The sequence below is a fragment of the Parus major genome, chromosome 1A, assembly GCF_001522545.3.
Source record: "Parus major isolate Abel chromosome 1A, Parus_major1.1, whole genome shotgun sequence".
Taxonomy (NCBI): Eukaryota; Metazoa; Chordata; class Aves; order Passeriformes; family Paridae; genus Parus; species Parus major.
Window position 1 is genome coordinate 14,106,776 of NC_031773.1, and position 14,235 is coordinate 14,121,010.

Here is a 14,235-nt window from a genome sequence, read left to right on the forward strand (position 1 = left end):
GCTGTAGTTTGGCCTATGCGTAGGTACTGTGTAGTTTTCTTATATTTAAAGGAACACTTTGATTGTTATCCCCCTGAAATGAAAACACAAATGAAATTGAGCAGCCTATTGAGCTGTTACGTGATTAAGTGGACAAATCAGACTCTTTATTTTCTTTTTTTTTTTTCCTGTTGGCACTTTTTCTTTAAAGTTCCTTTTGAAATTGACTGCATTGCTTGAACAGCTTGCGAAGTTCTTATGTTGGTGTTTTGGTTGGCTCTTTATGATTTGGGCAATCAGACATGCTGCAAACTTTGCTGAAGACATTGTTTATTTGCAGGAAAGTGTGTGAAGGGTTGAATTGAGGGTGTTGTAAGTTGTTGTAGTTCAAAACCATGAGTTCACTGCACAAACTGACTGAATTACTATGTTAAACTTGTGTGTCTCTCCCCTTGCAATCCTTTCAGGGATACTGCTTCTGTAGAATGTTCTTAACTTATTAAACATTCTTTATCTGTAGATTCTTTAAGAACCTGTAGATTGTCATCTACAGATTTTTACCTGCTTTTTATGCTGTTCCCAGAGTAAGCTTTATAGTATCAGGCCACTCTTCATGTTAGTATGTATATGGGAAAATAGAGGGGAACAAAACTTAAAAAGGAACACAAGAGTAGGAAATATGTAAAGAACTCGAAGTGCCTTATCTCTGTATGAGCATGACTAAAATTCCTTAATCCTAATATACAGTGACAAGCACTAACATACCAATTATAATGTCACTGTATAGTCATCATGCAGAGCATTTAAAATTGTTTGGAATTCTAATGGTGAGTATGGGAGGCCTGTTCCAAAATCTGATGTACTATTTCTTACATATAAGTCTGATTTTGCTGTTTTATTGTATTTAATTTTGGGATAATCCAATTCTAGTTACCAGGAATTAATGGTGTATCTAGGTATATATAATTAAGAAGGAATAGGAGGCAATTTTCATTTTGGCAATTCCAATATTGCAGAACTTGCTGTACTGTCTTTTAAAGCAGTTTGTAGTAGTTGTTGTCAACTACTGACTTGGGTTCACTGATTTTCCTGGGTTTCTTAATACTTCCAATTTATATTTGCATGATTTTCGTTAAGGTAGGATACAGTTTCACTGAGTATAATTGTATGCATAAAAATCACACTTCTGAATGGACTAGAGAAGTTCAGAAGAATTCGTGTGTACAGAATTCAGGTGTATTCACAAGTAGTAATATTAAAGCTAGTGCCTACTTTGACTAGATTGAATAAAACAGATCTGTCCAATGTTTTTTTCAAGCTATTTTTTTTTTTCATATTGCCTGTTCTGGAGTATGAATTTGGCAATACTTAAATTTGGAATACATATCTTATGATTTGTAATTGAACCTGATTGAACCTCTTAGAGCACCTGTATTGAACAAAATAGTAATCCACTTTTTAGCACTGCTCAATAGCACAAAAATAATGTAATTTAGATCTGAATGACAGTAGTTAATGGTGACCCTTGAAGAGGCTCTACTAGTTATTAAAATAAACAACTACAAGGGATGTAAAATTTAATCCTTCCTTTTGCTCTGGGGTAGGGTCAAAGACCTTACTAGAAATTGTAGCTATCTGACATATTCTTGGAGACAATGGAGATTTCACATAATGTCTCCCACCTTTAACAGTGAAAGATAGTAAAACAGTGGACTAAAGTTCAACTTCTGTGCCTGCAGTGCAGAAGATTCAATTTATGGTTGAACCTGTTCCTACTTACTCTGTCTGCATCGAGGTCGGTTTCAATTTGTAGCAGTATTTCCTTCATAGATACAGTCTATATACTTCAGATTATTTCCATTTTCACTGAACTCCAGTAGCTCCTTGTGTGTTTTAGATTGCAAGAAATCGGAGTGTCCAAAACATTATTGCTTGAATTGAGTGTTTATCAGTATTATGAAGACCAGACAATTAGTCTAATGTGGACAAAATTTTTGTTTGTATGTTCAAATATGCCTTTTTCCCAAAGGTACAAGACTCCTGACTTGCATTCAATTTGTGGTCAACTGTGATGTCTAGGACTATTTTTGACGTAATTACTGTATATCCAGCTTCATGTAGCTATGCTGCATTTCTTCTGTTAATACCCTCCAAAGTTTATTAGCTCTTTCTTGTCCCTTTTCAATGGCATCCTGTTTTCAGAACATTTTTCTAGTCTGTCGAGACAATTTAAAAAAATTGTTTATTTTATTTTATTTTTTTTTGGATGATAGAATGTTGGTAACTATTCTGATAATGGTTTCTGGTCAGTCCTGATTCTTTAGAATTGTTAATTTAAGTCCATTCATCTGTGCATGATTCTCAGCTGGCTGGAGCATAGTTACAGTATTGGGACTGCATTCCAAAACAAAATTAATATTTATTCCTATGTGTGTCCTATGTATGGATAAGTTCTCTTTACCTTACTTGTTTATGACAGATTCTTAGAGATACTTCCTGATGGCTCTGAGGTCTCATAGCCATTCTTTTAAGTAAAGTCTAAGGTTTTTGTGTTGAACTGGCAAGTTAATCTTTGGTAGGCCTTTGGGATTTAAAGGTATTTCTCTTCCTGGTGCCTGTTACATGTATATATAATGTACATTTGGTTGTTCTTTGATTCATGGTATTGAAGTGTATGAGCACAGTTTGCTCAAATCCAAAATGGATAATAAAATGAAACGTAAACTCCAGCGTTAGTGCTGACTAAGTCTTGTGTATTAGGAGGGGAGAAGACTAAGCTGACTCTTGATTAAAAATGTTGAAAACATACGTGCATTGGTATCTGATTTGCATATTTCACAATTTTTTTTATACCTAAGATTATTTTTCTCTTTTTTTTTATAGAAATCTTTTGGACAGAGATACATTTTCTAAATCTGATCCAAGTGAGTATATAGTATTTTTTTGTTTCTTCTGATTACATATTCTAAATGTGCAAACACTGCAATAAAATTAGGTGGGTGATCTTCTTCAGTGTCAGTTAGGTTTACATTGTCTTTGTGACAATTACTTAGAATAATTAAGTTACACTTAAATAAGTTACACTTATAATTAATGTTATGTGACCTGGAATTTTAAAGACTGTTTTTAATACTACCTTCCTGAGCTAGATAGTCCCTTATGTAGTATTTAACCTAAAGGTTCCTGAAATTAATAAATTCTGTAAGGTTAGGTTGTTGTTTCTTTTTTTAATAGCTGTTGTTTTAGATCTGTTTCAAAGCTATTAAGCAAAATACTAAATGAACTAGAAGCATTTGTTGCTGCTAGTACTCACTGTCCACTAAACTTAGAGTCAAATGCTGAAAAATAAAATTAAGTTAATTAATCTCTGGGAAACACTATCTTCCCTGATCAAAAGTGGTATGATGGTTTTAGAATTAATCTTTTCAGAATTGTAAGTTAGTGACATTCACTTTCCTTGTAAGCTGTATTATGACCGGATCCTCCAAAACTCTCATGTCTATGAATTTATGATGGGACTTTTGATTTAAAAGCCATTACAATCTTCCGGTGTTGGATGCTTTATGAAAACTTTAATCAAGGATCAAAAAATTTCATTTTTTTTCTGATAATATTACTCAGAGGAGTTTTGTACTGTTCATGGATCAGTCCTTAGGTTGTGGTGTCATCTTTTCTTCTGTACAGCTCTCCATTTGCTTTTATCCATAAGTTCATTTTCTTTCTTTAAGCCTGGGCTTTTCTTCCTTAGGATACCTACTGGCATTGGAAATAACCCAAGACACACATATACTTGTATCAAGTCTCTAGACATGCAACCATGCCCTGATATTTGAATATTGAGTCATGTAGGGTTATGAAACATTTGAGTAGTTTTGTTAGAGTGTATGTTTCCATTCTGCATCAAAAATTTCTTGAGAGAGATTCCACAATACACTTTTGAAGGGAAAAGCTTCTACTTCCTGGAGAAAAGCTACAAGAAATTAGGAGTACCTTTGGTGTTTCTAACCTGTAAAGCTTTTTTTCAAAAAAAACCCAAGAAACAACCTTAGGAGTTGCATATAGGAGTTGCATAAGCAATACCACGCCTCTGGTGTAGGGAAATCACACAGAAACAAAACCGAGTGTTTTGCATATTAATAAAAAAACTTTAGTTGGCTAAAAATGATGGTAAAATTTAGTTGGGGGTTGGATGGGATGATTTTCAAAGGTCCCTAACAATTTTGTAATTAATTTAAAAAAATCTCAAACTGTTTTGAAGAATGCTCTGTGACCCATTGCCCATAATGAATTCAGAGATCTCTCATATTGGCAAAAGTGATATGGTGTCTGTAGTTCTTAGGCTCAAATATTACTAATGACAAGTGCTTCAAGTTTTTATCAGGGCACTGTATTAGATATAAATTGGAGGATTTGAGTGGCAGGGGACTGCAGTGTGAGCTGTGTGGGAGAAGGCCATGAACCACCTTGTGACAGTCACAGCTGATTCCTGTCAACTCTGAAAGCCACGTGAGTAGCTCTGGCCAGTTTTAGTACTCTGCAGGTTTTTTAATACCCAGTTTAGTTTGTTTGCTTGTACTGTTCTTTAGCTGGGCACAGAGATACGGCCCTGCTGTGAAAGGGGTCAGTAGTATAAAAGGTTCTTGTTCTTCTGTATTTCCAAGTACAGCAGGACAACTTTCCTCAATGTCTGTTCACTTGGACAAAGGCCGTTCACTTGGACAAAGGCCATTCTCTAGGCTGGTCTGTATACAGTAAGTTTAATCTGTAGGTAAGAGGGTGCCAAAATCAGCATCCTGCCACTGTCACAAGATCCACTTTTACAGCCACTGAATTTGCAGCCATTAGATTTCATACAAGATAGAACCATGTAGAGTCATTCTGTATGCTGAGGTCTCATTGCTTTTGACTAGGCCAGTTCTAATATGTTTTTCATACTCCAGTGCATTTATCTAAGGATCATAGTGGTAGTGAAAATCCAATTTTATCTTCTTGGTCTTTTTCTCAGAGGGACACACAGGAATGCAGCTGACTTCCATGTCAATATAAATAGCCTTCTCCTGAAATTAAAAAGGAATTTGTGATTTTCCTGGTTCTCTTAGGAGATAAGCTTGGCCTTTTTTTGATACTGTAATTGCTACTCAGTATTCTAATTCTGACCACTTCCCTGAAATCTAGAATACTCATGCCAAGAGGAATCTATCACTTTGCCTCCCCAGAGGCAAGTGGCAGAAGTAACAGTAGAGTAGAGATAGTAGATACAGATGGGATAGGCTTGGATAGCCATTATTCATGAAGTATTTTAAACAATACTGAAGCCTCTTACTGACAGTGCTTTCAGCTCAGTGGAGTCAAAGCAAGCCATATATACTGATTTACTGCAGTGTTGGGAGCATTCTGCTCTCCCAGTTCGGAGACCGTTTTTTCTAGGAATATTTTTTTTTTAATTTATGGGTTTTATTGTTTTTTTTCTTGTAGAAAGCTGAACTAAAGTAGTGCTTCCCTGATGAGGCAGGGATAAGACCTGCCGAGGAGATACAGATTAATGATTTTGGCATGTTTCCTCTGTCTAATAACAGGCAGAATTCTTTTCTTCCCAGGCTCTGACGTCTCAAGCTGAGTCCTTCAGAGCTGTGCTGGCAGCAGCACAGTCAGATGAAATGTCCTCCTGTGGAGCCCCGTGGCTTCTGAGTATTGATGATCAAAAGAGTCCAGGATGAATGACTGAAGACATAAAAGCTCTTCCCTGGGGAATCTCCCCATGGAGAATAATAACAATAAGAAGAATCTCTTGTTGGTTGGGACAAAGGGATGTTAGGGCACCTCTGCCTGGAAGGTATAAAAGATGGTTAGTGAAGAGTGTTGGGGAGCCCTGCTAGAACTGGTACCATGGAAAGATGTAGGTAGCATGGGGAAAATGTCAGTGTCATTGAGGATAAGTCTTCCTTGAAATGGAATAGATGTGTTGTTGTGTTTGAGAAAACTGAGATGGGCAATGTTGATGTAACAGTAATTGCCAGACTAAAGGATGAGCATATATGTATTGAAAGGGAAAGGACCAGAGCAGGTAAGGGAGGCCCAGTCTACCTGGGAAAACAGAAAGGTGCAGGCTGTAATAATCAATAATATTTTGGCAACTGTATCTACAACAGAGTAATAAGTATTGACATTTCCTCCTTTGTCTTCATTGCAAGATTTAATTAAATTTATCTTGAATATGATGTTGTGGTAGCAGTGTCCAGAGTTAAAAATTACTAAATATTAATATTCCTGACTACAAATGTAGCTGTATCTTCTCTTGGAGCAACTCATACAGCAAAGCCTTCCAAAAGGGTTTCTCAATTACTCTTCATCAGTGTACTGCTGTGAACTTTCTCATTGCTCCCTCAATTTTTCATATTATGAGAGAAAACCTATTTTTTTCAGCTGTCTTAGGATGTGGTTGCATAATACAATGGCTTTTGAAATATTATTTATTCCCCTTTATTCCTTCTTCTCCCTCATGACAATGCTGGTAACTGTTTCCTTCCTAAAAAATGGCTTGCCTTATAGAGCCTTTAATCTTTGGTTTGAGCATTCCAAATGCTTTATATCAACTTTACCATGTTTATCTGCATTTTTCCAGTTGGATATGAATTTGATGAATGAAGTTTTTGAGTGATTATTGCAATTAGTGTATCAGGATCTTTACAAAACCCTTTCCAAGAGCCATTCGAGACAGTGAACCTTAACATTGATGGAGACCAGTATCGTGGTTGGTTTCCTAAAATTTGTGGGGTGCATTTTAGAGGAAAGATAGAAGAATTTTAAAAATTTTTCTCAATTTACAAAGTATTTATCAGAAAGACTGAAAATATGCCTTTTCTATAGCTTTCATTAGGGCTGACTTTGTTTTTGGAATATCAGTGTGAGATGCACACGTGAATGTATCCCTGTCAGACTTGCACGTTTTACTTACAGTAAAATGTTGTATGAGGTGATTGCTTATTAGTCTATATTTTTGTTATATTTAAAATACTGGCCACATCTGCAACCTAGAGGGGGAGACATTATTTCAGTCTACAGCTTCCTCTGTTTTTTCTCTGTGGTGACCAGTGACAGGAGATGATGGAGTGGCCTGAAGCTGTGTTGGAGGAGGTTTATGGTGGGTATTAGAAAAAGGTTCTTCCCCCAGAGGGTGGTTGGGCACTGGAAGAGGCTCCCCAGGGCAGTGGTCACAGCACCATCCTGACAGAGTTCAACAAGTGTTTGGACAATGCTCTTGGGCAAATGGGGTGACTCTTGAGGTGTCCTGTGCAGGCCAGCAGTTGGACGTGGATCCTGATGGATCCCTTCCAGCTCAGCATATTCTGTGATTCTACAATTCTGGATGGATAGTCAGAAGTTCAGTAACCTACAGAACTTTTTTTAGCTCATTGCATAGCTTCTATTTCATTCTGTTTTCTCACATTTTCCCATTTCACTTCATTCTTCACGTAATGCACTCCAGCAGCTTACTCCAGAGTGTGTTGTAAAAATAGGCTTTTTGGTTTGGATTCACTCTACTATCTCCTGAGAATTATTTTTAATTTTTTTTTTTTTTTGTAAAAGCATTTTTTCATCTATGAAACATCTTACTTAAAAAATGAAAGTGTCAACTTTTAGTTTCTGTGTGAGGTAAAATATTGAAATTGCTTTTTCCTGTTTCTCCTCTTATTTGCTACTGCCTAAGGGGAGGTTGTTTTTTTTGTGTGTGTGTGGAGCAAATGCATTTTAAGTAAGAAGAAAATGTTGTTAGAAGGTTGACTTAATTTCTGCTTTTGTCTGTTGATTATTCTGACTTCACTGAGAACAAAATCAAACCTCTACATTTGTTGTTCAAGGCTGCAACCTAAAACAGTATTATTTTTACCTTCTTTTGAAAAATAATGATTGGTACAAGAAAAGAATATGTTGACAAAAAAATGTTGAAATATCTGTATTTCTGTTATTTAGAAAGGATTTGAAGAGGAGTTTCAGGTAATAATTGCTTTATCATAGTTACCTGCAACTAGTTCAAGACTGTGGAAAATAAGGTTTATAGTGCTCCTTCAGTGCAAATGACCTGTACTTAAAATAGTGTTTAAAAGACCTGATTTTAATCACTGCACCCCTGTTACCAGTCCTTGTGATGAAAAGCTGCAGTGTAATATGTAGTGAGTGCTATACTGGAAACAGAGATCTGACACCTGTGGGATAGTTCTGCTCGGTCTTTCAAATTCAGGTTAGGTCAACAAATTTAATTGATTCCATTTTTTCAGGCTTTAGTTTAAAAAACTAAAGTATGTGTATGTGAGATGCTTAAATATATATAAATAATTTGAAGTAAAATTGAGGAAGAAAACTTGAGAAATCTTTTTTTTTTTTTCCTGGTTCTGTTTCCCCTGTTTCTTTTCAGTAGGGTCCTCAATTGTTTTTTTACTTTAATTTTCTTCTCTCTTGAAGGAAATGTATTTTATGGTAATTATGCATTAGATTATCTAGAATAGTCTGACTACCCACATTTAAAGAACACCTGCTTTTATTCAATTTTACTTTTAAAGATTATCAAGTGCTTTGCTGGAGGTCAGATGTAAGTGCTGCCTCCCATTTTAGAAGCACTACATTTATTAGCTGATTCCTGCAACAAGTACACCACATGGTCACCACTCTGGTTAGGCTTACTGACAGCTGAGGGAAAACATTACCATTTGATTTTCCTAGTTAGTAATTTCCACAGCACAAAAGACTACAAAATTAGTTCACTTAATTTAAGGATATGATAAAGTTTGAAAATAACAAAACTTTTTTTTTTTTTCCTCCACAGTCTGTGTTTTGTACACACAAGCAATTGGAAACAAGGAATGGAGAGAGGTAAGATGCATATTCATAGATGTATAAACCTTTTGGGTGTATCTAAGGCTGGTCATTTGTCCTAGCAGAAGAGGGCATGTCGTAGCCTCTTGAATGCCATGCTAGGTGTATGGGGGTCCTATGTACCAGGAAACACTTGAAATACAGTTACATTGATCTCAGTTTCCGTATCTGTATCACACATTTCCATCAAAAAAGAAAACAAAATAGAGAAAATACATGAGTTTCCCATTTTACAGTCTCCCTCAGATAAATTAAACCAGACTTAGCTGTCAATTTGGTTGAGGTTTGTGGCTCGAGAGAGAGGGAGACATTCAAACAGGACTGAGCTGTGGTGAGGGTCAGTGTCAGCAAAACTAGCCTGTAGCTGTGTTAAAGATGTACCTTTGTTTGCTGTGTAGTGTTTCAGACAATTTAGATGCTTCTGAATAGAGTGTACATTATTGTAGGCAGCAAGGGAGGGAGGATATTATGCATAGGTTGGACTTTATCTTCTCTGTGAGTGTAAACACGCTAGAGAGATGTCTTAAGAAACTAAAACAAGTACCTTAGAACCTGGAATTCTGTTCCAGTACTTAGTCATCTAATTTTTCTTCTCTAATGTTACTCTTTGAAAGAATTGATAGTGTTGTGGGGAGGATGGTCATCTTTCTATATAAAATACAGTTTACCTGCCTTCAGAGAGGATTGGTGGAACTTGTTCACTGCAGGTCTTTTTCACTACAGGTGCATCACTGTGCAGCCTTGGGCTTTAAGAATAGAGCCAAGCGTGGAATGTACTTAGTATTTTCCCTGTAAAAGAGAGAAGGTTTGATACTGTTGTTTTCAGAACTGATATTTTATATGATTTTATATGATTTATATGATGCTGTGTAAAATTTCCAGTGGGAGGTGACCAGGAACACAGAAAACAGACCTCTTCTCTTATATTTGGGGTCCTTTCCTGTTGGCCAGAGAATTGTATTTTCTGCTTTGCTGAAACATGGTGAATGTGAGTTTCAGTCTTGTCAAGAAGAGATAATTGAATTTGTCTCATGCTTGGGGAAAAGCTCATATAACTTTGCAATACATAAAACAGTGTACCTATTTAATTTGTATTTTTTAGCTAAATTGCTGCTCTGTGTTGTTCTTAAGTGGATACTAGACATCCTCTCAGTATACCTACTGGATCACATTCCTCTGATGATTTGTGTAAAGAAATGTCAATTTAAGGACTCATAATGGGAATTCCCTAATCATAAATAAATTAGGAGTTGCAGTATGTAGGACATAAACAAGGTTCTAAATGTCTGGATAACAAACTGTGAAAACAGCAGATTCTTAATTCATACAGGTGCCGAGATAGCTTGGTACAGTTTGGTTGTCAAGCTTAGATCATCACTCAAGCATTTGGGTCCTCTTCTGGTCCAGGGTTAAGATGATTTTGTCAAAATTTTGGCTTTTATTATTGTCTAAGATTCATATGCAACTCTGTGCAATTTTCATACTTCTCTTGTGTAGCTGTTAAAACAAATACTTACCATTTTTAATATTATAATTGTCCTGATGGTAGAAATAAAAAAATATCTTACCTAGAAGTACATAGAATTAAAGAGGAAGTTTAGGAATTACAGGCGTTTAAACAGACTTTTAAAAATCTGAGTTTTTTGTTTTAAATCGTAATTATCTCCATCTTGTCTATCAGGAGGTTCAGGTATAAATACTTTCAACTCAGTTTTCTGTTTACAGTTATGGATAAAAGTAACATCCTGAGGGCAGTTCACCAGACCTAATTTAGATGTCTGCATTAGATCAGATGAATCATTCTATATAAATGCCTCCAAGAGATGAGCAAAAGCCTAAACTTCTGACTATGTCAGATATAGAGTTCAGTGAGTAGAATCCATTCCTAGTATCTGTTACAATAGTCAAAATTTAGAGGTTGGCATTGTGGAGGGGCTTAATCAACATTGTGTTTTATGTATTCTGATGTATTATATCTATACCATCAGTAAAAAAAAAATTAAGGCGGTAGGTAGAGGATTAGTCCATTTAAATATTTACATTGACTCTGTTACTCTCCCAGATAGTGTTTCTGAAGGCTTTTGCTTCTTGGCCATGTTGAAATTTTAGCTTTATTCAATTGTTATTGGGGAAAGTAGGCCATGTGGAGAACTAATTAATCAGTAGCTATGTTGTTAGTCATAAATGACTGGATTATAGAAGTAATCTCTTCTGTTTACAAAGGCAATAGGTAATTGGGAAAACAGATTTCAAAAGGTGCTTAATTTAGCTGAAAAGTGTAGACTAATGATTTTTAGAGAACAGCATTTTAATGCCACAAGTAAGGTAAATTCTATTAGTAGCTCATCAGTTAATTAGTTATAGTAGTTTAATCACAGAAACATTTAAATTGGAAAAGGCTTATAAGATCGTTGAGTCCAAGCATATGGGAAGGAATCATTTGTGTCACCGTGTAAAATAAGTAAACGGACAAAAAACTGAAGCCTCAACTAAAACCCAAAACAGTAATTTGAAATAATTTAAAGAAAAGTTAGTAGTGCCACTGAATTCAGTCTCTCAAGTTTTGTTACAATCTAAGTATAATTAGTGAGAGATGAATGGGTTTTCAGTTAGGCCTTTTCTGGTCTCACTGTGATTTGATCATCAGTACGTTGCATGTTTATCTTTGGTTACTGATACACGTCTGTAATGCGTTGTAAATCAAGTCAGACTGACTTCCCAAGGGTAACATGGTTGTAGTGTAAAATGAAATATCACTTATTGAAAAAAATACAGAATTGAAGAGATGAAAAGTACTTAAAAATTTATGATGTTTTGTTATTTAAAAAAATTAAAACTGACAGCCATTTTATAATTTTCTTTTGAAGTAACTTTCCCTTTGGATTCATACATAATTCTATTTCTAATGGAGCTATAAAATTTAAACCCATGATATATGGAATATGACAATCATGGATTAATTTAAGAGAATGAACCTGTGTGTTATCCAGCCTTCTATTCATCTGCTGTCTCTGGTTCATCCTCCTGATCCATGAGAAGCCATCTCCAAAGTCAGGCCAGGTTGCTCTAGGCCTTCCCCAGCTAAGGTTTGAATTTTTTTTAAATTAACATACAAGCTTGGCAGGGGCTGAGGCACCTCCTATAAACTTTAAGAAGGAAAAGGCATTTTGCCAAAGCTCAGAGAGAGGAGTGATGAAGAGAGAGCTGAACTGAGGTGAAATAGGAGATGGACAGTGCAAAAATGATACATTTGCAATGGAAATACTCTGTTCCCTAATATTTAAAGCTGTCTGAAATAAATAATATATGCAAACTTTTGCTTGCTCTTGTGTTTGGTTGGGGTTTTTTTTGATGTGTTTTTTTTTCAGGAAACTGGATTTTTTTACTGATTCAAATTTTTGTGGATTTTAATTGGCTCTGGGAGCTGATCTTGATGCATTTTAGTTCAAGGTATTTCTCTGTATTGAAATATGAGGTCTTCTGCCACTCTGTCTTCATCTACAGGTAGCTGATCTATTAATGTGAATGCAGTAATTTTCTTTCATGGCATCTGTTCAAGAGAAGTTTTTACAGGCTGTCCTATAGCTCACATATTCCTGATATTGGCAGTTTAATTATTCTTCCTTATAGCATGTAGCTTAAACTTGCTCTTTTCTTTTACAGTTTGGAAGAACAGAAGTAATTGATAATACTTTAAATCCAGATTTTGTAAGAAAATTTATAATGGACTACTTCTTTGAAGAAAGAGAGAATCTGCGATTTGATTTGTAAGTTAACAACTTTGACTCCAATATTTCAGCCTCTGTCAGCATGTAAAGTTTTGTTCAGCATAAAATTAACTTGGAGATGGTATCTATTGACATAGGATAAATTAATGTAATAAACATGACTGATTTAGCATTGCATCCTCAGAAATAAATGTGTAACATGATAATGACCAAGTTTTAAGAAACTGGCAGATGTTAACTAGTCAAAGTCCAATTATGCTTACAATTATTACTTTCGGATAATAGAAAGAAAAAGGTGTCAAAATGTTAAAATATTCTTGCAGCATAGTCAGCAAAACAGGTACAGATATACTGTCCAGAAATAAAATACTGTACAAGTAGCACAAACCCAAAATTTTCTTTACTATACATCTAAATATACTGAATTTTAGATTTTAAAACAACAGCAGTTGATCTAGAAGTAGATGGCTTTTGACATTATTCCAGATGTGCTCATTTTATTCCGCTGGTAGAATTGTTTTGACTTTGACTTTATTCTTTGGAAAAGAGAATTGAGAGTCCAGTCACCAGGTCATGTCACCACTGCACGTCGTCTCTTACATTTCACTCCTTTCTGATTATTTCAGTCTTTGTGGTAATCAAGGTTGTCTTATTTTCCTTAATTTTCCTCCTCTTTTTTTATTAGGCGTTCTTTCTTAACCTTGCCCTAGGAAAGAATATGAATAACCCTCATAGATAATTAAGTTTTTGCTGCAGTTTTGAATCCCACTATGCATTGTGGCCACAAATTTTCTTTGTATGTCCTTTTTTAGTTGAAGAATCCTTTCCCTGTTTCTTTTCACTTCCTTTGTAAGATGTCCTAGACCACCTATTTCAAGGAATGAAAGGAAATACTTAAAGCTAGGAAGATTACAGGGTACTTTGATGTGGCAAGGTACAAATCCTTTGACTTCAACAATGGAAGTCTGATGCAGACTTTATTTGCAGTTTTAAGAGTTGGGTTTAATGTCATTCAATCTGTGGAGTATAACTATAATGGGTTATTTAAAATAGATGTTAAGTCAAAACTAAGCAATTTGTGAAATAAGGGATTCTTCTCCAAATACAAAGCATTGCTAAAATAGCCACACAGTGGGGGCTATGTGGAAATCTGTATCTATTTGCCTCCTGCTTCTCATAGGATGCATGTTATGGGGAGGGGGCAGTGCAGTAGAAATGAGAAGTGATAGAAGTGAACTGAGAAAGCCAAGCTCAGTCTGCAGAAAGAAAGGGGAGTCTGTAAAGACCTTCTGGGTAAGTGCTTTCTGGAGAGGACTTGGACCTGGAAGGGAAAACAGTCTCCTGTTTAATTATTTATGTAGTCAGAAAAATGTATTCCTGTCTGTTAATGAAAAGCTGGCTCTCTGCTGCTGTCCTGGGTTACCTGGGCACAAGTCTGTTCTGAACTCAAAGCTGAATAGCTGTTACTGTTTTTGCCTGCAAGTGATCATATTGTGGCCATTTTATGTGAATTTATTGTAGAGCCCTCTAATAATGATAGATGAAAAATTAAATATCTTAACTCTGAGTTAAAAATGTGGATCTCATATAGCCACTAACGGATTAAATCCCAATTCTGAAACCTTAGAAAGTTTTCTGTATTCAGTTCCTTGGTGAA

The 14,235-nt window shown here is 35.6% G+C and overlaps 1 protein-coding gene across 2 annotated transcripts in view; it reads left to right on the top strand.

Moving 5' to 3' along the window:
• Positions 1–14,235, top strand: part of CPNE8 (copine 8) — a 70,962-nt gene that overhangs the window by 11,414 nt on the left and 45,313 nt on the right. Inside the window, exons 2-4 of one of the 2 annotated variants that reach the window (XM_015628834.1) lie at positions 2,863–2,903; positions 8,801–8,847; positions 12,514–12,617. In XM_015628834.1, the coding sequence (XP_015484320.1) occupies positions 2,863–2,903; positions 8,801–8,847; positions 12,514–12,617 (192 nt within the window). The remainder of the gene's footprint in view (positions 1–2,862; positions 2,904–8,800; positions 8,848–12,513; positions 12,618–14,235) is intronic. The other variant, XM_015628833.1, reaches the window with a different exon arrangement.